We start from the raw sequence: 20,305 nt of genomic DNA, 5'->3' as shown, positions 1-20,305 counted from the left end.
CCAGGGATCGAACATTCACCCTCATGGGTGAATGACTGGTTTCCTCTGTGCCACAATGGGAACTCCTGAAGTTAAATCTTCTGACCTCTCCCCATGACTCGTGAATGTTTCTAATGGCATCTAGAATGGTGACTCTTTTCCAGAAGGTTTTCCATTTCCTTTGCCCAGATCCATTAGGGCCAACGAACCCCCCAGTCCTTATGTACGTTTCACCAGGGAGGGCTGTCCCCGGTCATCCTGCCGCTTCTCCGTCATCACCCTCCTCGCCTGGTCTCAGTGAGGGCGGCCACCGGCACTGAATGCCAGGCAGTGTGAAAGGTTAAGGGGGAGAGGCATGCCGGCCCCCTGCCATTCCTGGAGTCCCTTCTGTCTTTGCAGGAAGAACCTGTGTGGGGTCAGTTGACCTCGCCAGCTAGAAGGGAACTTGGAAATGTCCTCAGAACTCTCAGCAGCCACAAGCTGAGCTCGAAATTCTAGTACCGTGGAAGAGACGCAGAGTAAATATTGGGGACACTAAAAGTCTGCCACAGGAACAGAAAGGAAACTCACCTGATATGAAACAAAGCCAAGCAAGTCATTCCTGGTCATCCTTTTCCAGGTAGGAGGCCCTACCTGGAAAATACTCAATAAACTTATACCAATCAGTGTACAAGAAGCCCAAGTGTAGGAAGAATTATTTCTTATAAGATTAGGGAAAAAAGTCCTTTAATATCTGCACTGAGGAAGACTGCACATTCTCGAAACGCTGAAAACAAAATCAAGATGTTTTCCTCGTCCTCTGAAAGCACGCTGACCACAAATGCACCCCGTTTCACTTCCTTAACCTCAAATCCCTTCCCACCTGAGAGCTGCAGTGGGGAAGCCCCTTCAGAAAAACCAAGGACCACTGTGACAACAGCAAGGGTGAGAAAATCACAGCACGTTTATTCATTTGCAAGGGCCACAAAGAAAGCATGAAATGTTTGCGGTGCTAGGCTTCCAGGACAAGCTTTTCAAAATATCCGAAGTGAGTGACCTCAGTGGCATACTTAGACATCGTATCTGAAAGAATCCAGTGTGACTTAGCAGCTTTAAAAAATATTTTCAAATGAAATTACATCTTTATATACATAGATATATTATGTGTAAAATACCGATAGTGCTTTTGAAAAATAATACAGTTAATATACACTTTATTATAGTTTAAGAGTCCATATGTGATAAACCCGATAGACACATCGGGGGGGGGGGGATGTCTTCTTGAGAGAATCCCTTCAAATAACTGACGGATTCAATCTATCCTAGAAATGGAAGCAGTTCTAAATAATTGCCTGGTTCAGCCTACTCCTTAAGAGAAATAAAGAAATACTATCAGTTTTTAGATCAAGTTACAGGGATGCTACAAGTCTCACCAAGGCCACACACTGATGAAGTTTCCTCTTTTCTCAGCTATTTTTCTTTCTAGCCAAAAAGATCCCCATTACATGCTGACTTCACATGTAATCCTTAGATATTCAAGTGCAAGATAATTCACCAAGAAATCCCATTCCAGGACCCACTGTGCTGACTTAGTAAGATCAATTAAATCTGTCTGAGGAAAACACACCAGCAGCTTTGCATTTGGCTTCTTGGCTTCAGTTCTGATGGAAGGCCCAGTCCCTACTCCAGGACAAACAAGATGTAAACATCAATATAATTATATTGCTGTGCTGGCTCCGTTTAAGAATCTACTTTAGTGCAAAACACACATTCTACCCAAAGCCAGGTCGTCCGAGCAAAGGAGCGGCATACACATCATCAGAACAGAACTCGAGGGCTGTCGGGCATGTGTGTATTCAGGGCATCTTGGGTTGGTCTCTTCTGTGATTGACGTTGAGGTGCTAACCAAGAGAACCCTCTCCGGGGCTGGAAGCCTCAGACAGGGCAGACGCCTTGCGGGTCAGGGACCCCCCCGCCACAAGATGGGCCACGTGGGAAGGTCTTCTGACAGCCGGACGCAGGATGCGTTCTTCCGGATCGCTTGGCTCTAGGATTCGGGGGCTGATGGAATCGGCAGGATGGGAGGAATTGGGAAGAAGCCAGCCCCGGGCACCTCAAGGTCTCACCAGTGGCCGGTGTGGGCACGGACGAGGCGGGAGGAGCTTCGTGGTTCCTTCGGTCCCTCTCCCGCTGCTGTCCGAGGAGACCAACCGTGGAGGCATTTGGTAGAGACGGAGGTAAAAGAAGTTCCAGAAAACGTTTGTTACACTTGGCGGAAGCAATCACCATCTCTCACAGGAACGCGCCCAGTCTCAACCCTGATTGGTCCGTCGGTCAGCAGCGAGAACAGCGGTTTAGGTAAAACTGTCATGTCCAGTCTTGTGCCACACAACGTGCTTATGCAACTGAAAGCTGGGGAAACTGCAAGACTGGCCGTGGGCTCAGATGTGTCCAACAACAGCAAATCCAGCACAATGTCCGTCCGGCCCAGAGGCATCACAACACATTACAGTTATTTTGGATTATGCTTAAAACGGTCTGGAGGACCTTTTCTCTGGAAGGGCTGGCATCCACCACGTGGCATCCAGGGTCCTCCATCCGCTGGTAGGACACTTCTACCCTGCAGACAGGCAGCATGAAAAGAAACAGCAGCGTGTTAACAGGCTCTTCATACACATGGTCTTTTCCTACCATGACAGAAACAGCCCCAGGCAGCTCCCCACCTGCTTCATGGCTCCACTCCCCTCGGGGACTCGCGTGGCCCACAGGAGACATACATTTAGTTCAAGAAATGAGAAATCCATAATAATGTTTAATAGCTAGCACTTATTGAATACCTAGGATCTGCCAAGTTTTGGCATTCTGCATATTCTCATTTTTTTTTTCCCCTTTCTTTGTAAGGCCACACGTGTGGCATACGGAAGTTCCCAGGCTAGGGCGTCAAATCAGAGCTGCAAGGGCCAACCTGCACCACAGCCGTAGCAGTGGCAGATCTGAGCCGCGTCTGTGACCTGTGCCACAGCTTGCATCAACGTCAGATCTTAACCCACTGAAGTGAGGCCAGGGATCAAACCTACATTCTCACGGAGACAACATCAACTTTGGGTCCTGAACCTGCGGAGCCACTGGGAGACCTCCTTCTTCTCATTTCATACTCCCAGGAACTTTGGGAGCAAAACCAAGGTCATTATTCTCATCTTGCAGAGGAAGGAACGGAGACTCAAAGAGACTAAGTCCCCCAACGGCACATCTCTGAAGAGTCTGTGCCCTGCAGGATTTCACACAAGCCAGATTTCTTACAAGCCAGGGGTCCTCGGCATATACATTGTGTTCACTTAGGAGTTTTCTAAAATCTCACTGGCATTCGACCTCTCCTTCCAGTGTCAGCCAGCCCAGGTGTGTACAGATGGCTGGGGCTGAGGGCAGGGCCAAAGCACCCTATGGTTAAAACAAGCCCCCCGCAGAGATAGTCTGGGTCCAAAGCCCTGCCTCTTCACTCAGCAGCAGGAACCCGCCCCATGTCCTTCCCATCCCATCTGTGCCTCAGTCTCCTCCTCCGTGAATTGAGGACGGAAATAACGCCATCCTTGCAAGTCCATCACCAGGTTTAACGGAATCAATACAAGTCAACTCCTCGATGTGGTTTCTCTGCCCACAGCTGAGTTGTTAATTATTTATGTTATAACAGGATCATCTTACGGTAACTGTGCTATTAGTATGTACTTATATAAGCTATTTTGTTTTGGCTTTTCCAACCAGTCCTACAGAACTGATTGATATTCAGCCGTGAAGCAAGAAGACGGTCCAGCAGACACTCCTGCTTTTGTGGCCCCAGCCTTCGAATGAAAAGGGAAGAATGGCCTTAAAACCAGCAAGATCTTGGCGTCCGTCTCAGCTTTACGACTGGGTAGCCGGGCAAACGCAGACACATCACTGACTCCTTTGAGCCTCAGTTTGGTAAAGTGTAAAATACGGCTAACACTGTCCTTCAACGAATGACAGAGCATTGGGAGTAAAGGGCCTGACACCCAGCCAGCCCCAGACCGGCAAAAGGCACTGGGGTTTCACCAGAGTGTCCTCGGCTCCATCCATAACGATGGCCCGGAAAGGGGTACTGTCTCTCCCAGGTTCACGCTGTTGCTGGCACTGCCAGGTGAAAAGAAGGTTCGGGTCCCAGGGAGATACCCCATGGCTCTGAAACCCCCCTCGCAGCCCCAAGGACCAGCCCCCTTGGAAGGAGCGAGTCTCCCTGGAGACTGACACTCGGGTTGGGAAAATGAGGACCATGTCATTTCGTCCACTGTGCTAGAGAGTCAGCGCTGCTTCTGGTTCGTCACCCCAGCCTGAGACCCCCACCCTGCCCCTCACAGCGCCTCGGGACACCTACTTTTGACGATATATGCTGTCCGTCTCCAGCTCAACCTCCTCTCTGGTCCTCTCCAGGCCCCGGCCCTCGATCCTCTTCATCCTCTCCTCTGGACTCACGGTGAGCAGCAGGACCAGGTTGGGTTTGAGCAGGTCCCTGGGCCACTGGTATATAGGGTGGTGGGTGGGGGGAAGGTGCTGGAGACCCCCACTCACCTCAGAGGCTATGGTGTAGGTGGCCGTGCTGTGCCAGTACCTGAGAAGGAAAGGTGTAGTGAGTTCCCCATCTGCAGAGGAAGTCAAGGGAGCAGCTGAAAATCAGATGCTGAGGATACTGATACCCAGGCTGCTTCCGCTGAACTCGTCCTGGTGTGGCACACATGAAAGGGATATAATCAAATGCTACTGTTAAGAGTATTTATCAAAAGTAAAAATTAGTTAAAATCAACAACCACAATAAGAATTCAGTGAGGGCTTCCCATTTATTTGGTTGAAACTGCACGAATTGTAAGGCTACTCTCTTGCCTTGACCTTGCAGAATGGCAGGTGACAGTAGATTTCTTCAGTGATCCATTGGTATTTAATGGCCAAATAAAAGTCTCCAGGCCCATTCAGTTCCTATGATTTTTGTTTGTTTGTTTTGTTTTTGTTTTCTTTTTATGGCTGCACCTGTGGCATATGGAAGTTCCCAGGCTAGGGGTCAAATCCGAGCTGCAGCTGCCAGCCTATACCACAGCCACAGCAACACCAGATCTAAGCTATGAATGTGACCTACACTGCAGCTAATGGCAACACCGAATCCTTAACCCACTGAGCGAGGCCAGGGATCGAACCCACATCCTCACAGACACTGTAGGGTTCTTAACCCACTGAGTCACAATGGGAACTCCCCTACAATGTTTAAAACTCGACCTTGTAGATGAAATCCACGTTCTGGGAACCCTGGCTAGCAGGCTTTGTCCTTTCCAGCCCTCCATTCGTCTAACTGCCTCTGTATCGATCAGGAAAAGAAATAAATCCGCTAAAAATCTATGAAACTCTGTGAATACCCTCCCTGAGCCCCTCTTGACAGGCTGTTCTTAAAATGGTTCAGGGGAGAGGAAGAGAAAGTCACCGCCATCAAAGAAAATCAAGTCAGCCCTCTCTTTCAAAAAGCCCCCATGGCTTTCTCCCACCTGCCGGAAACGCTCAGCCTGAGGCTAAGACGCAGGGCGTCTTATCTTCACAGGGGGGGACCCAGGCCAGCCCTGCACTGGATCTATCTTCTCTCTGCTCTAACAGACGGAGGGAGGGTTTCTACAGCGAAATGCCTGCCCCTCCCGAAGACCCCACCCAGAGAAAGTCCCCAAGCACAATTCGGTTTCCTCCTCCGGGCTCTTAATACCTTTCATACTCAACTCTGCTGAAGGGTTTACTGGAAATTAGAGCTAGTTGTTTACAACTTTATCTCTCTTGTCTCCTCCATTAGATAACTCTTTTTTTTTTTTTTTTTTTTTTTTTATGGCCACAGGGAAGTTCCCAGGCCAGGGACCAAATCCAAGCTGCAGCTGCAACCTGTGCCACAGCTGGGGCAACTCCAGATCCGTAACCTGCTGTGCCATAGCAGGAACTCCCCATGATTCATTTTTAGACATCTCTGCATCCTAGAACCTGAAACTAGTACCTGACACAAAATAGTTATGCACTAACTCATGTTCTTCGGGTGTGTGAATAAATGAATTAGATTTTTTAAATTTGTCATAGTTTATTTTACTCTTGTCCTGCTCTAGGCATATCCCAATTTTAAGTTACAAAATGCAAAACTCCAAATCCAGTATCAAAGGACTATCACCTACACCAAATATTTATGAAACAATTATAAACATCCCAACTTAGGAAGGTACCCATGGCCCCATCCTTATCTGTATTTTCATTTTATTGCTTGTGATGTTTTAAAATCCTAGATTCTTTTTTTTTTCTTCTTTTTATGGGCACACCTGTGGCAGGTAGGTGCCATCAGAGCTGCAGCTGCTGGCTCTCCCCACAGTCACAGCAACAGTGGATCCAAGTCACATCTTTGATCTACACTGTAGCTTGAGGCAATGATGGATCCTTAACTCACTAAGTGAGGCCAGGAGTCAAATCCTCACAGACACTATGTCGGGTTCTTCACCCGCTGAGCTGCAACAGCAACTCCAAAATCCTAGAGTTTTAGTAATTTTAGATTTGAGGTATGTTTCACAATGAAATGGACATACTCCTCTTTTATCTACAAAATAAACCACAGTGTATCCAAGCTGTGCCTTGTTTTGCTCTCTGTATTAACCTGCTTTGTGGACTGGTTAAGTCTCAAATTTCTCATCTGCAAAAGGAAAATCATGAAAGTTTTTTTCCTTCCATCTTTGCTGTAAAAATAATCAGGCGGGTGCTTTTTTTTTTTTTTTTTTAAAGTATCATACTGTCTTTACAAGACATAATTTAATTCGTATTGGACACTGGTCATAATTAATATTGCATCATTACAAATTATGATCACATGATACAGACAGTATTGAAAAGAACCAATGTAGGAGTTCCCTCTATAGTGCAACTGGGCTGGGGATCGAACCCAGCCCAGCTGCACTAGGAACCTGACCGAAGACTTGCTGTGGAGGCATGAGTTCAGTCCCCAGCCCAGCACAGTGGGTTACGGATCCAGCATTGCCACAGCTGTGGCGTAGGTCATAGCTGTTGCTCAGATTTCATCCTTGGCCAAGGAATTTCCAAATGCCACAGGTGCAGCAGAAAAAAAAAAAAAAAAAGAAAAGAAAGAAAAGAAAAAAGGACAAATGTAAAAAAAATCAACGTGGGAGGTTGATCAATTCTACTATCATTCATCTGGCAAAGCCCGTTTCCACCTCCAAAAGTGTGGCCGCTGTAGCTGCTTGCTCCTGGATTTCTGCCTGGACCCATTCCTGTGCACCACTTACCTGACTCTTAAACACCTGCAAACTCACACTTTCACCTTCTCTATCAGAGGCTCCTTGTCTCCTAAGCAGAATAAATCCAGGCAGAGAGCCCAGGTTTTCATCTTCTTAGCAACCAAATGACAATACACACTGCATTTTGCACACGCTCCATGTTCACTGAATCAAATCCTCAGCTATGAACCCAGAGGCTGGTTTCATCTAAATGTAAAAGGCCATCTTTACTATAGAAAAACCATCAGCAAGAATCGATTTTTCTAGGTAATGAGGGTGATTAAGCTGCCAACCCTAACCACAGTCACCATCAAAAATTACTCAGTCTCCCTTATCTTTTCAGCTAGACGGTGGCGTTGCCTGCAATGGATTTCCTTAAAATCTTTAAACACGAACAAAACCCACCCGGACAACAAAGAACTGCTCTTTTCTTCTCATCTGACAAGGGGATCCAGTATTATCTCTTTAAAGAACAAAATTGCAGACAATTCACAGAAATCCGGGAAGAAAGGAGGGGGGGGGGGGGCTCTGCTTTGCAAAAGCCAGAGTGTTCTCTCAGTGGTGACAACACTGGGGCTCATTTTAAATAATCATACCCTCTGGCCAACAGTCTCAGACTCTTTGCTGCGTATTCTCCATCCTTGCCATCAGGGAAACCATATTAGTTCAAATCAAATGCAATCTGCTGACACATTATACATCGTTCATATAATCGCACTTGATATTTTAATAAAAATGGGCTACTTTCCAAGCACTTTCGCCTGCATCAACTCACTGGATCTTCATCACAAGTCCTGATGATCAGCAGGCAAGGGAGAAGGGATACCCCCACCTAACAGATTAGGACCTGGGGGTGGGGAGATTAAAGAGTCCACCTTCACGCGGAAGCCAGTGCTGCTCCAGGACGTTTGGACATCTTAGGAGATAGCGTACCCCATGAGGCCACACTTTACTAGAAAAAGCCTAGTCTCTTTCCTTGAAATAAAATATCTAATCACTTGTGATGGAACACATGATTGAGGATAATGTGGGGGGGAGAATGTATATAAATGTATAACTGGGTCACTTTGCTGTACAGCAGAAACTGACAGAACATTGTAAATCAACTCCAATAAATTTTTAAACAAATAAAGGGGGCTATAGCCAAAAAAACCTATCCATACGGTAAATCCAGGCACTTTAACAATAGGGCGAAAACATCTCACGGGTAAAGAAGTCCCACACAGGAAATCGGAGTCTTACTAGGATTCCTTGTAGCTTCTCAACTGTGAAATACTCATCTCACCATCTCCATAGTTAAACAACCACTGGTCTGTTAGCTTAGATGACAGCACAGACCCGCGCACTAATTTTCCCTGTTTCTCACCTTTCCTCCCACTCACCACCGCATACTTTTTCTTACTTCCCATCACTTCTTCCCAGGCTTCCCACATCTTGGATCACCCTGCTTCTTTATCCCATGAAGATCCACACCCTTCGCCTTGGGGAAGGTGGGTTTGAGATTTGTTCTCCCATTTGCTCGCTTGGCAGCTGTGTAGATAAACACTTTCTCTGCTGCCAACCTCAGCATCTCAGTATTTAGCTTAGGGAGTGTCAGGAAAATGGGCACCAGAGGTGTGTAAAAGAAAGTGGTCATGGCGGCAGAGACATCGTCGTGTGAGGGAGGTCAGATGCAAACAGCACGTAACGTCTACCCACCTGTATAGATGGTTCAAGACCAAGCCAGAACTGGGAGTTTTTGCTGCAGCACAGTGAGAGTTTTTGCTGCAGCACAGTGGGTTAAGGATCCAGCGTTCCTGCAGCTCTGGAGTAGGTCACAGCTACAGCTTAGATTTGATATCTGGCCAGAGAACTTTCATATGCCACCAATGCGGCCAAAAAAAAAAAAAAAAAAAAAAAAAAAAGAACTCATCCTCATGCATGTTGATGGAGCCAGGGCAGTGGTGGTTTCCACTTAGGGGAAGGATGGGCTGTGACTGGGAGGGAGGGAAGGCGGGTTTACAGAGTGGAGGAAGGTTCTAATCCTGACTGGTGTGCAGGCTGTCCTTGAAGAGGTACTCTTTTCTGCGACCCCTTGAGATTTCCATTTATAATGAGTGTTCTTGACCCTGAATGCTTCTCAGACATCAGTGCACGTGCACATCTTTCCAAAAACAAGTAAAATCGCAGCAGGAACAATAAGGCGTACATTGGAGTAAAACTAAGAATCAATCCAACCAGCTGCAGTTGAAGCCCTATAGTCCTCGCCGTCAAATGCATTTCTCTTTCCTCCCCAGGGGATGGCGCTGTCCTAAATTTGGTGTTCGACATCTTTCCAACCCTTTGGGGGGTATTATTTTGCATGTATTCCACTGGACATCTTTCTGAAAGTTCATTTCTTTCCTTTGAAACGACGGTTTTGCAACACCGGCAGCACACCAACGCGCTGTACCTGTGTGGATGCTGGCTGCGCAGTGCTCCCTTCCATAAATGTGCCCTTTCTGCGGCTGATGCCTTGGGTTTTTCAAGTTTTTTAATGTTATGAACAAAGGCTGAAGCAAACTCCACGAGGGTTTCTCCAAGAGGTGGAACCCGTCTTCCAGTTTGCTATGTCTTCTAAAATTGCTCCCCAAGGCGCCCTGCAGGTACCTGCTCCCACCAGCACCATGTGAGTGTCTATGGATTCCTATCAACAGAAATGCCCAATGCTCCAGCTCTGGGCCTTCAGACCTTTTCAAGTAGTGCTCACCAATCTAATGAGAGCAAGCTGGGATTTTAATGTCATCACCGAATCCTGGTGATTTAAAGCCTAGTGTGATATGACTTGATTGCCGTGCCCTCTGTCCATTTGTGTAGCCTTTTATTTCTCATGCACGGAATTTAAAGCATACCCTGGCTTATGTCACCCCATTATCCGATACTTTCCAAAGGCTCCCCGCTGCCCTCAGAGTGAAATCCATGCTCTTTATCATAGACGCAGGCCCTGCTGACCTGCCTTCTCTCCATCTACCCAGAAAGCAGCCCCTGGGCCACTCCGGTCTCCTCACACTGGCCTGATTCTAGCCCCAGAATCCGTTCCCACCTTCCCGTCTTTGCTCTTGCAATCCCGCGCTCATGACACTGTCACTCTGGAGTGTCATGTTTGCTTCTCTTTGGTGGCTCAGAGCTCCGAGCAACGGCACCTCCTCAGGCAGGAACTGCGTGACCTTCGTCTCTCCTCTGCAGCAGCCGTCCTTCTCCGATACTCCGCCTCTCCACGCGCCATCATCACCGTCTCCTTCAAGGCAGTGTTTGCTCCATGATGCACCTCATTTACCTTTGAATCTCCTACATTGAGAACAGTCTCTGGCAAATGGTAGCTGCCCACTAAATGTCTGTTGAGTCAGACAATAAACAAAACCCTGAAAGCTCAATTTTTGAGCCAGAGACTTTTGTTAACATTCCCGGAGTTCTCTTGTGGCTCAGCTCATTAAGAACCCAACAGAGGGTCCATGAGGACGCAGGTGTGATCCCTGGCCTCCCTCAGTGAGTTAAGGATCTGATGTTGCCGTGAGCTGTGGCATAGGTTGCAGATATGGCTGGGATCTGCTGTTGCTGTGGCTATGGTGTAGGCCAGCAGCTGCAGCTCTAATTCTACCCCTAGCCCGGGAATTTCCAGCTCTGATTCTACCCTGCCTGCTGCAAGTGCACCTTAAAAAAAAATCCCAATATGCTATTTCTAGCTCAGACACTTTGGCAAGTTACTTAACTTTTCAAAGACCAGTGTTTCTCATCAGTCAATTTGGCATCCATGTAGCAGTAATTGTTCCAGATATTCATATAGTATGTGTAATGCTTGTAGCAAAATGCCAGCCAATGGTGTTGGCAATTAATACATCATAGGCCTTATTCCTATTATTACCATAATACAGTTTGACTTAAAAACAGCTGTGACTTTGCATATTTATGTACACACACACACACACACACACACACACACACACTCCTGTATCAGGAAGGAAATACCAAATTCAAGACAACTTTACACCCACCTGTCTATAATCACAGGCGATTTGGTAGATTCTTTAGCTATTTCAGAAGCCACAATATAATTGCCCAAAGAGTAAAAAGCTCTTCTAATGATTGTTGGTTCATCATCAAAGATCTTCCTCCACTGGCTGATGCAAGCAGGTGGCGACTTTAGGAGAACAGCCTTGAGTGAATCTGAAACTGACTGGGTCACAGTGGTTTTACCTGCAGGTCATATACAAAACATAGCCCACCTTAGCCACGGCCACCTTATCATTCCCCGAAGTTCGAATCAACTCAGAAAGACCAAAGACATTCTTTCCACCTGCAAATGGAAGGAACAGACTAAGTAATATGATTCTTTATAAAAAGTTGCGGGTGGACCAGGTTCCAAACATTAGGAACCTCTGTTTGGGGATGGAAGGCTTTGGAAGGCAAAACAAGATGGTCATTTGTTTACAAATTAATGGTAAACTCTGACCTGCCTCCCGTTCCCCATTCCTAGCATCACAGGAAGGAGAGAGTCTCTCAGGGAAGCACATGACCCCGGGGCCTCCCAGATCCGCCCTGTCCTTAGGAATTCCCTGACACCCTCGGAGCCACGCTTCTCCTGCTTTCATGTTTTGGGCTAAAGGTGGGCACATGCATTGTATTTCGATGTCCATTTGCCAGCTTCAAGGGCTTCTGTCCTCCACTCCCTAGTTCTCCCATGCTTGGCTTCCACGGGCGCTTCTAAACAGCCTGCAGCTCCTGGACACAGCAGGCTGATTCAGCTTCGCCCTGCCCTTTCTTCTGTCTGAGGATCTCTTCCACCTTCCTCGCCTGACCAGCTCCTTCCTACTGAGCCCACCCGGACTCTCCCTTGACCACGACCCCACCCCCTCATCCCACATCCAGGCTGCATCCAGTGCCTGCCCTGTTTATCAGGTTCAGGGCCCAAGAAGCTCTGCTCTGTCCCCTCCCTATCACCCTCCAGTGGCCTTACAAGGAAAATATCCACCTTTGGGGTGTGTGTGTGTGTGTGTGTCTGTGGTTTGTTTGCTTATGTGTTGTTTTCTTTTTACAGCCACATCTAAGGCATATGGAAGTTCCTGGGCTAGAGGTTGAATCGGAGCCTGTGCAACAGCCGCAGCAATACCAGATCTGAGCCGTTTCTGCTACCTGCACTGCAGCTCACAGCCAAACCAGATCCTTAACCCACTGAGTAAGGCCAGGGGTGGAACCCCCCTGCTCATGGATGCTATGTCGGGTTCTCAAGCTGCTGAACCACAATGCGAACTCTGGAAGCTTTCCACGTTTATGTCCCAGACCAGCCTCCCTCCGTGCCTGGCACGTGCTAGGGGCTCCCAGGAGGTTTATGGATTGAACCTTGTATAAAGTTTTGTTTGTCGAGACCTGTCTACCCCTGCAAGTGACTGATTAAGCTCCCTGCCTGTGACTAGAAGGTGATACTCTCTTACCTGTGGCATCCAATCCTTCAATGGCGATAACTGGGAACTTCCCCTTCTGGACCTGCTCCGGGCACCGGTCAACCAGGTCAAGCACGGCTCGGGCTTCGGGAATGAAGGATGTACACTGGAAAACCACACCCAAGCATCAGCAGGGAAGCAACAGGGCTTTGGCGAAAGCCATATCTAATCGTGGAGAGCAACACCGCACAACACCATCAAGGCAGAAGCTGTGTTTGGCACCAGGACAAAATGCATAGTATTTTGAACCTGAGAAAGGCTGGATTGCTTTATTTATACTGCAGAGCTGAGGCTCAAAAAGCCAGTAGTTGTGGGGATCACTCAGCCTGCCAGCTTCCCCCTGAGGAGGAAGGACAGGGAAGATTCATAATTGCAGAGCAGTGTCACGCAGCCATAGGGGAACCACGGGCCCTGTGTGCCACAAATGTGGGAAATTAGCCACACTGTAGGCTCCAAAGAGAGCAATCGGCATCCTGTCCTTTCCTAAGTGATCAGGGTTCAAAAGAGTGCCAAGTACTGCAATCACCAAGCACTGCAATCACCAAGCACTGCAATCACCAAGCAGGCAGGGCAGAGTCTACAGGGCATTCAAAGTTCTTAACTACACATGACCTCACTGTGTACTCAGGCATCTCTACAGAGAGGCCCAGACATTTCTTTTCTTTTCTTTCTTTTCTTTCTTTCTTTTTTTTTTGTCTTTTTGCCATTTCTGGGGCCGCTCCAGCAGCATGTGGAAGTTCCCAGGCTAGGGGTCGAATAGGAGCTGCAGCCACTGTCCTATGCCAGAACCACATCAACGCGGGATCCGAGCCACGTCTGCGACCTACACCACAGCTCACGGCAACGCCGGATCCTTAACCCACTGAGCAAGGCCAGGGATCAAACCTGCAACCTCCTGGTTCCTAGTAGGATTCGTTAACCACTGAGCCACGACGGGAACTCTCCGACATTTATTTTCTTATGGGCTCCTCTGAGCAAGGACATATTCTAAATGCTTTTGGCGTATCAACCTGGCCACTCTTCATAATAACTCTGTGAGAGTGGTGATGTTATAATCCTTATCTAGAGATTAAGGAAACTGAGGCAAAGAATGTTTAAGAAACCTACTGAAATTGACACGTAATAAATGACAGAGTTTGCATTTAAACCCAGTGCTTGCAAACTTAGCCACTCAGTACTACTGTCCCAAAGCTCAAGCAATTTGTCCAAGATCCATAGCCCAACCTCAGGACCTGCCTGGGCTGGTCAGGCTCTCAGGGGCCCTTCACTGGCCCTTCACTTTTCCTTGTCCCAACATTTCAAAGCAGATATTTTACAGATGAAAAGGAACAAGACAAAGGTGGAGTAGCAGAGGGACTGGATCTCAGCCAGTAAGCTGGCTGGCACTAAAGTAAGTCTAAGTTTCTTAAGCCTCCAAACTCATGCCCTTTTCTGTGCTCAACTTCCTAGAAGCCGTCCTCAGTTCTGAAACACCTCTGCTTCCCCCACAGCCGGTGGCCTCTCCGCCTCCTGTGGTACCTCCAGGGCAGGCACCGCACCGCCCTGCTGGGATGGCAGTTTCCACATCCTGCTGGGGGTTCCTGGCAGGCAGGAATCTGGAAAGAGCCCTGGTATCTAAACAGAGGCTGGCACACTGGCCACCTTCACTACCTGACTCGCTACGGAGAGTAAAACCACTACCAGACAAGACAGGTGTGGGCAGGCCAACCCCCGCCCAAGGGGAAAGAGCACTGTTTCCCCTTTTCTGGCTGGGAGCGGGTGGGGGTACCTCCCGAGAGCTGGGAAGGGGCCCCACTCTTACCGCCTCCAAAACGGCGCGGGCAGCCTCCCGGTGGGGGAAGACCCCGCAGCTGGGCAGGTCGGGCACCACCGGGTGCAGCGCGGGCTCCGGCGCGGGCACGACAAGCTCGCTGCCGACCTGCCGCCACCCGTGTTCGTCCTGCAGCTCCCACGGGCGCCGCCACAGCTGGCGGCCCGCGTCGCCCGCGAACTCGGCCAGGAGCGGGCGCGGGGCATCCCGGTAGGCGTCCAGCAGCGCCAGCAAAGCGCTCCGGGTGTCAGGGCTGTCGCGGGGATCGTGGAGCAGGAAGCCGTGCTGCAGGCCGCCCGCCCCGCTGCCCGGATGGTAGCACAGCAGCCTGTGCAGCTGGCACAGCTGGAAGGGGCTGCCGCGCAGCTGGTGCAGCAGGCGCTGGTGCAACCGGGCCGCGCGAACCCGGGCCGCGCAGCCGGCGCCCTCGGCCACCGGCACGCTCAGCGAGTAGCTGCGGCCCGGAGGTCCCAGGAGCGCGGCCGCGTGGGGGTCGGGGTGCGTGCCCGGGGCCTCGTCATCGACAGCGAAGTGAGCCAGGGTGCAGCCGGGCAGCTCCAGCGCGAAGCAGCGCGGCAGCTCCATGGCGCGAGCGCAGGCCCCACGCCGCAGCCCCGAGAGGCGCGCGAGCAGCAGCGGGGCGCGCGGGCCGCGGCCGAAGGCCATCGGCTCCTCCAGGTCCCGCCCCGCGCGCTGGGAAATGAAACCAGGGACAAGGCGGGCGGCGCCCGGGAAACGAAATTGAAGCCACAGAAGGCGGCGGGCGGGGCCCTGGATGGGCGCCCTCTCGGGCTTGGGCCCCCGCCTCCTGTTCGCCGCCAGGTCGGCCGCCGGAAGGGGAAGTCCGCAGGGGCCAGGCCGCCGGGTGGGCATTGATGCGGACCAGCGCCCTCGCTGCAATGGGGAATGGGCAGGTGGTCCCAGGCTGGGATTTACATAATTCCTCCTGTGTTGCTTATGCCCAGTGCACGGGGCATGTGTGTGTGCTTTTCAGATCGGGGTCTCTCCCCTTCCCCACCACCCTCACCAGCTCCTTATCGCCCTCTGGCACCGAGGACGCCTCACCTGGGCTCGCCTAGCGGGCCCGCTGACCCCACAGCCGCTCCCCGACCTCAGCCCTAAGCTCGACCGCCTCTCCCAGCCTAGGCCCTGACTCCAGTCCTGGGAACAGCTCTGTTGCCTAAACAGGAAGCGCTTTCATTCATTTTGCTTTGCACATTCTCGTCCCTCTTTGGGCGTTATGCACCTCCTTCTGCTGACTCTCAACCTGAGAAGTGTCACCAGATTGGCACCTCTAAATTACCTTCAAATGCCACATTAAGGTCGTGTGCACAGGTCCAAGGAGACTTGAGCATGCTGGCCTGACAGAGCCTTTGGCAGCCAGCAGCAGAGGTATTGCTGGCTTTGTATAGTAAAGCCACATTTGCAAGATTATTCGGATATTTTATTTTGTTTTTATACCTAACATATCTTTGAAAGTAATTGTCAAGCAGACCAAAAAAAAAAAAAAAAAATGGACTTAAGACAAAGACGGAAAACATTAGGGAAACTGAAACTGAAAACAAATGATTAGATTTGATCAATGTGCCTTTAGCCTGGGATCCAGTTTAATCCTGAAAGACCAACCCTTTTTGATAAACGTGGTGTGGTTGAAGTATTAGCTTATAGTCAAGGGATAATTCTGAGGTTAAGATGTTTTCATTCTTTGAAAACAGCATCATTTTTATTGTCTGTGGACAATTGGACTTTGGGACATTTAGGGAGCAAGTGTGACCCACAAGAAAAGAGAAAAAGGCAAACTGCTTTTTGTTCTCTAGTAGAGGACGGCATCCTCCCAGGAGCCTTTCTTGAGCTTTTTTCCAGGACCCCCCCCCCCCCACTGCCCCGCTTCATACCCGCTCTTAAAGTTTTCCTCCTCATTTTCACCCCTCTCCTGCCTACCAGGAGGCTGTGAAATTAATGATACAGCAGGATCTGGGCTCAGTCAATGTTAACTACATATTGAATATGGAAGATACACTATCTTCACTCATAAAGGAGAAATTCTCTGTCATATTTTTGAGCTCCAATTTCAAATGCCTAGGACAGAGAATCTGATGGACTCCCCTTAGGTGAGTATTGAGGTTGAATTAACTTATTTGTATTAACCCACCCAGTGGGTATGGAGGCGAGAAGCTGGGGAGGTGGAAAGAAACTTCAAAGAGGTGCTTGAATGAATGAATATCAGGGATGCATTCATTTAAAAAGCAGCATTTTCAACACTTAGAGCATCCATCAGGGAAATGTGAAATAGTCTAGTCATTCTAGGAAAAAGGAAAAGGAGAATTAACTAATACAAATGCGTAGTTAACAGTAAAATTAAAAATGAGATTTTGAAAAGCAGCTTGTTTTTTGAAAATCTGTTTAACAGATACGCTTCTAGGTCGATCATTTAGGTGGATAAAAAGAAAATGAAATCGGTATTATGCATCAGCATTGTGTTACTATTATAGTCAAGAGAGGAAAGAACCACAGATTACAAAGGACACAAAAAGAGAGACTATTACATAGAATTCTACACCAATAACTCTAAATGGGGACAGGTGCCTCATTCACAGATGGGGGTCCTGAGATTAGGTGACCAAAGATGGCACAGAGGATGTGCCTACATGTGGAGCCCAGCACATAAGGCAGACCTGTCTGGGGGGCCTGATGCCAGAGAGAAAGCACATCTAGTTCTGCAACCCACGTGGTGAAGGATCGAGAAGCTGTGCCCACCTCTCCAGACTCCTGATGTTCCTCGTTTCTTTGTTGCTTTGTTGTTCTTGCCCTGCATCCTTGCCTTGGAGTAAACCACACCTGTGAGTATGACCTGGTCCTAGTCCTACAAGTGCTTGCAGCCAATCAGCAAGCATGTGGGTGGTCTTGAGAGTCCTGAAGCACAACCCAGCACACACACACACACACACACACACACACACACACACAGAAGTTAAATTAAAAGTTCAAGGAACTCTTATTTTGAAGGATTTTGATACTCCATTTCATGTATTTAAATGCACACACAAACGATTACAGCTCTGTAAATCACTGAAATGACATTCACTTTATTTGTTTATTTTTTTTTTATGGCCTCACCTGCAGCATATGGAAGTTCCCAGGCTAGGGGCAGAGTCAGACCTGCAGCTGCCCGCTTACACCACAGCCAGGGCAACACCAAAGCCAAGCAGAGCCTGTGACCTAGACCGCAGCTCACAGCAAGCAGGATCCTTAACTCCCAGAATGAGGTCAGGGATTGGACCCGCCTCCTCATGGACACTAAGTCAGCTTCTTAACCCTCTGAGCCACAACAGGAACTCCTCATTTTAGATGAATTAAATTGCAACCAGTAAATAAAAGAACAGGAAAGACAGAGTTAAAGAAGGTAGTTGCCATACATATAACCAAGAAAGTCCATGATGTACAAGAAGTCCTACAGGTTGATAATAAAGACGCAGAAAATCCAATGCAAAAAAATAAATAAATAACAGCAAGAGATTTGAACAGGCACGTCACACAAGAGAATATCCAAAGAGCTAATAACCATATAAACGTGATGCTGAAGTCACGACTGAAAGCAGTGACAACATCACGTGATATGGAAGATGTGGAGCAGCTGGAACCCTTGCATTATTCTGGTCAGAGTGTAAAGTGGGTGCAGCATTCTGGGAACCTCTTTGGAGCCCTGCGCTGAAGGGGAGCATGGGCCTATCCTGTGGACCGGCGATCCAATCTTGGGTCTACAACCAACACCGATGCATACTTATATCAACCAAAAGACGTGTACAAGAAAATTCAGAGAATAAAAGCAAAATATTCCAAACGTTCATCATCATAGAATGATTAAATGATTGTGGTATATTTAAGCCATGGAATCCTAGCTATGTTAACATAATCATACAGGTAACGAAATTTACCCTGAATTGAACTCTATTGGCTGAGCTGGGGTCATCCTCTGCGCTATACTTGATATTTGATTTGAAATGGAAACTTATTTGGGTTTGTTTCTTCACACACATGTGATCTTAAGGTTTTACCGTACTTTTGGCTAAGACTTCACGGACCCAGGTATTATCTATGATTGCAGGCCTGGTAACCATTAAGCTGCCTTGCTGAATTTGCTTTCGGTTTCCTTCTCAGGGAAATGAAAGTCATCTTTGTTTCCGTTCAAAATAGAGAACTAGCAGACTAACAAAATCTAGCTTCAACTGAGTGCTTTTCCAGACACTGTTTCAAGAGATTCACATAAATTAGAACTTTCAGTCTTCACAAAGTTCCCTTGAAATATCTGGTCTTACTAAGAGGAACTCAAGATCCAGAGAAATGAGGTAACTGATCCAATCACCCAGTTAGTAAGGGATGAGCTCGGCTTGCAGTTCCCTCAACTTAACTGCCAGGATAAACCCCAACTTCCTATGCATTTCATGAAAGTGTAAGGCCACACACTCAAGACCATAGCCAGTTCTGATTAAAGAGCACTAAAGGAAAGCACATCTCAGTACACAGTTCAATAATACTTTCTAGGAACACCATGAGAAGAAATAAATAAAACTCACAGTAATTCTGGCCAATTAAGGAGCATCATAGTTATTAGAGAATGCAAATCAAAATTACAGCAAATCAAAATTACAATGAGGTATCACCTCACACCAGTCAGAATGGCCATCATCAAAAAGTTTTTACAAATAATAAATGCCGAAGATGATGGAGAGAAAAGGGAGCCTTCCTGCACTGGTGGTGAAAAGGTAAATTGGTACGGCCACAATGAAGAACAGTGTGGAGGTACCTTAAAAAACAAAAATAGTATTACCATATGATCCAGTAATCCCACTCCTGGGCATCCATCTGGAGAAAGCTCTAATTTGAAAAGACACATGCACCCCAATGTTTACGGCTGTCCTATTTACAATAGCCAAGACATGGAAGCAAACTAAATGTCCATCAACAGAGAAATGGATAAAGATGTGGGGGGCGTGTGTGTGTGTGTGTGTGTGTGTGTGTGTGTGTGATAGAATATTACCTCGCCATAACACAGAATGAAATAATGTCATTTGCAGCAACAGGGATGGACCTAGAGATTATCATACTAAGTGAGGTAGGTCAGGCAAAGACTAACTTCATATGTGGCATATAATTTTAAAATGGTATAAATGAACTTATTTACAAAATAGAAATAGGAGTTCCAGTTGTGGCTCGGTGGATTAAGAACCTGACATAGTGTCCCTGAGGATGCAGTTTATATCCCAGTCCTTGCTCAGTGGGTTAAGGATCTGGTGTTGCCACAAGCTGTGACATAGGTGGCAGATGTGGCTTGGATCTGGTGTTGCTGTGGCTGTGGTGTAGGCTGGCAGTTACAGCTCTGATTCGACCAGTAGTTAGGGAACTTCCATATGCCATGGGTGTGGCCATCAAAAAAAAAAAAAAACAAGCAGAAATAGTCTCATAAACATAAAAAACAAACTTATGGCTACCAAAGGGGAATGGGGTGGGGAGAGATAAATTAGGAGTTTGCAGTTAACATGTACACACGACTATATGTAAAATAAACAAAAATCAAGGACCAACTGTGTAGCACAGGGAATGAATTCAATAACTTGTAATAGCCTATACTGGAAAAGAATCTGAAAAAGAATATATATGTAACTAAATCTGAGAAAGAACATATGTGTATATAACTGAATCACTCTGCTGTACACCTGAAACTAACACAACATACTTCAATTTAAAAAAGAAGCATCTTAGAAAAGATGCTTTTCTAA

General features: G+C 47.8%; 1 protein-coding gene across 1 annotated transcript; it reads right to left on the bottom strand.

Moving 5' to 3' along the window:
• Window positions 1-899: 899 nt before the first annotated feature.
• Window positions 900-15,348, bottom strand: CMPK2 (cytidine/uridine monophosphate kinase 2). The gene is made up of 5 exons (XM_047782707.1): window positions 14,520-15,348; window positions 12,710-12,824; window positions 11,273-11,474; window positions 4,346-4,579; window positions 900-2,578 (listed from the first exon to the last, which is right to left on the bottom strand). Exons 1-5 carry the CDS (start codon window positions 15,192-15,194, stop codon window positions 2,455-2,457), a joined length of 1,350 nt encoding a protein of 449 aa, XP_047638663.1. The 5' UTR covers window positions 15,195-15,348; the 3' UTR covers window positions 900-2,454.
• Between the last annotated feature and the right edge of the window lie 4,957 nt (window positions 15,349-20,305).

This window comes from Phacochoerus africanus, chromosome 5 (genome assembly GCF_016906955.1).
Source record: "Phacochoerus africanus isolate WHEZ1 chromosome 5, ROS_Pafr_v1, whole genome shotgun sequence".
NCBI lineage: Eukaryota > Metazoa > Chordata > Mammalia > Artiodactyla > Suidae > Phacochoerus > Phacochoerus africanus.
The sequence above is the reverse complement of the archived record's forward strand: the minus strand, read 5'-3'. Positions and strand labels throughout refer to the sequence as shown.

Bases quoted from the DNA above. Each gene is read 5' to 3' on its own strand.
- CMPK2 (XM_047782707.1), bottom strand. From the start codon at position 15,194: ATGGCCTTCGGCCGCGGCCCGCGCGCCCCGCTGCTGCTCGCGCGCCTC. The intron at 12,825-14,519 runs GTAAGAGTGGGG...GTGGTTTTCCAG, and splicing joins CCCGCGCCGTTTTGGAGGCG to TGTACATCCTTCATTCCCGA. The intron at 11,475-12,709 runs GTAAGAGAGTAT...TATGACCTGCAG, and splicing joins TGAAGGATTGGATGCCACAG to GTAAAACCACTGTGACCCAG.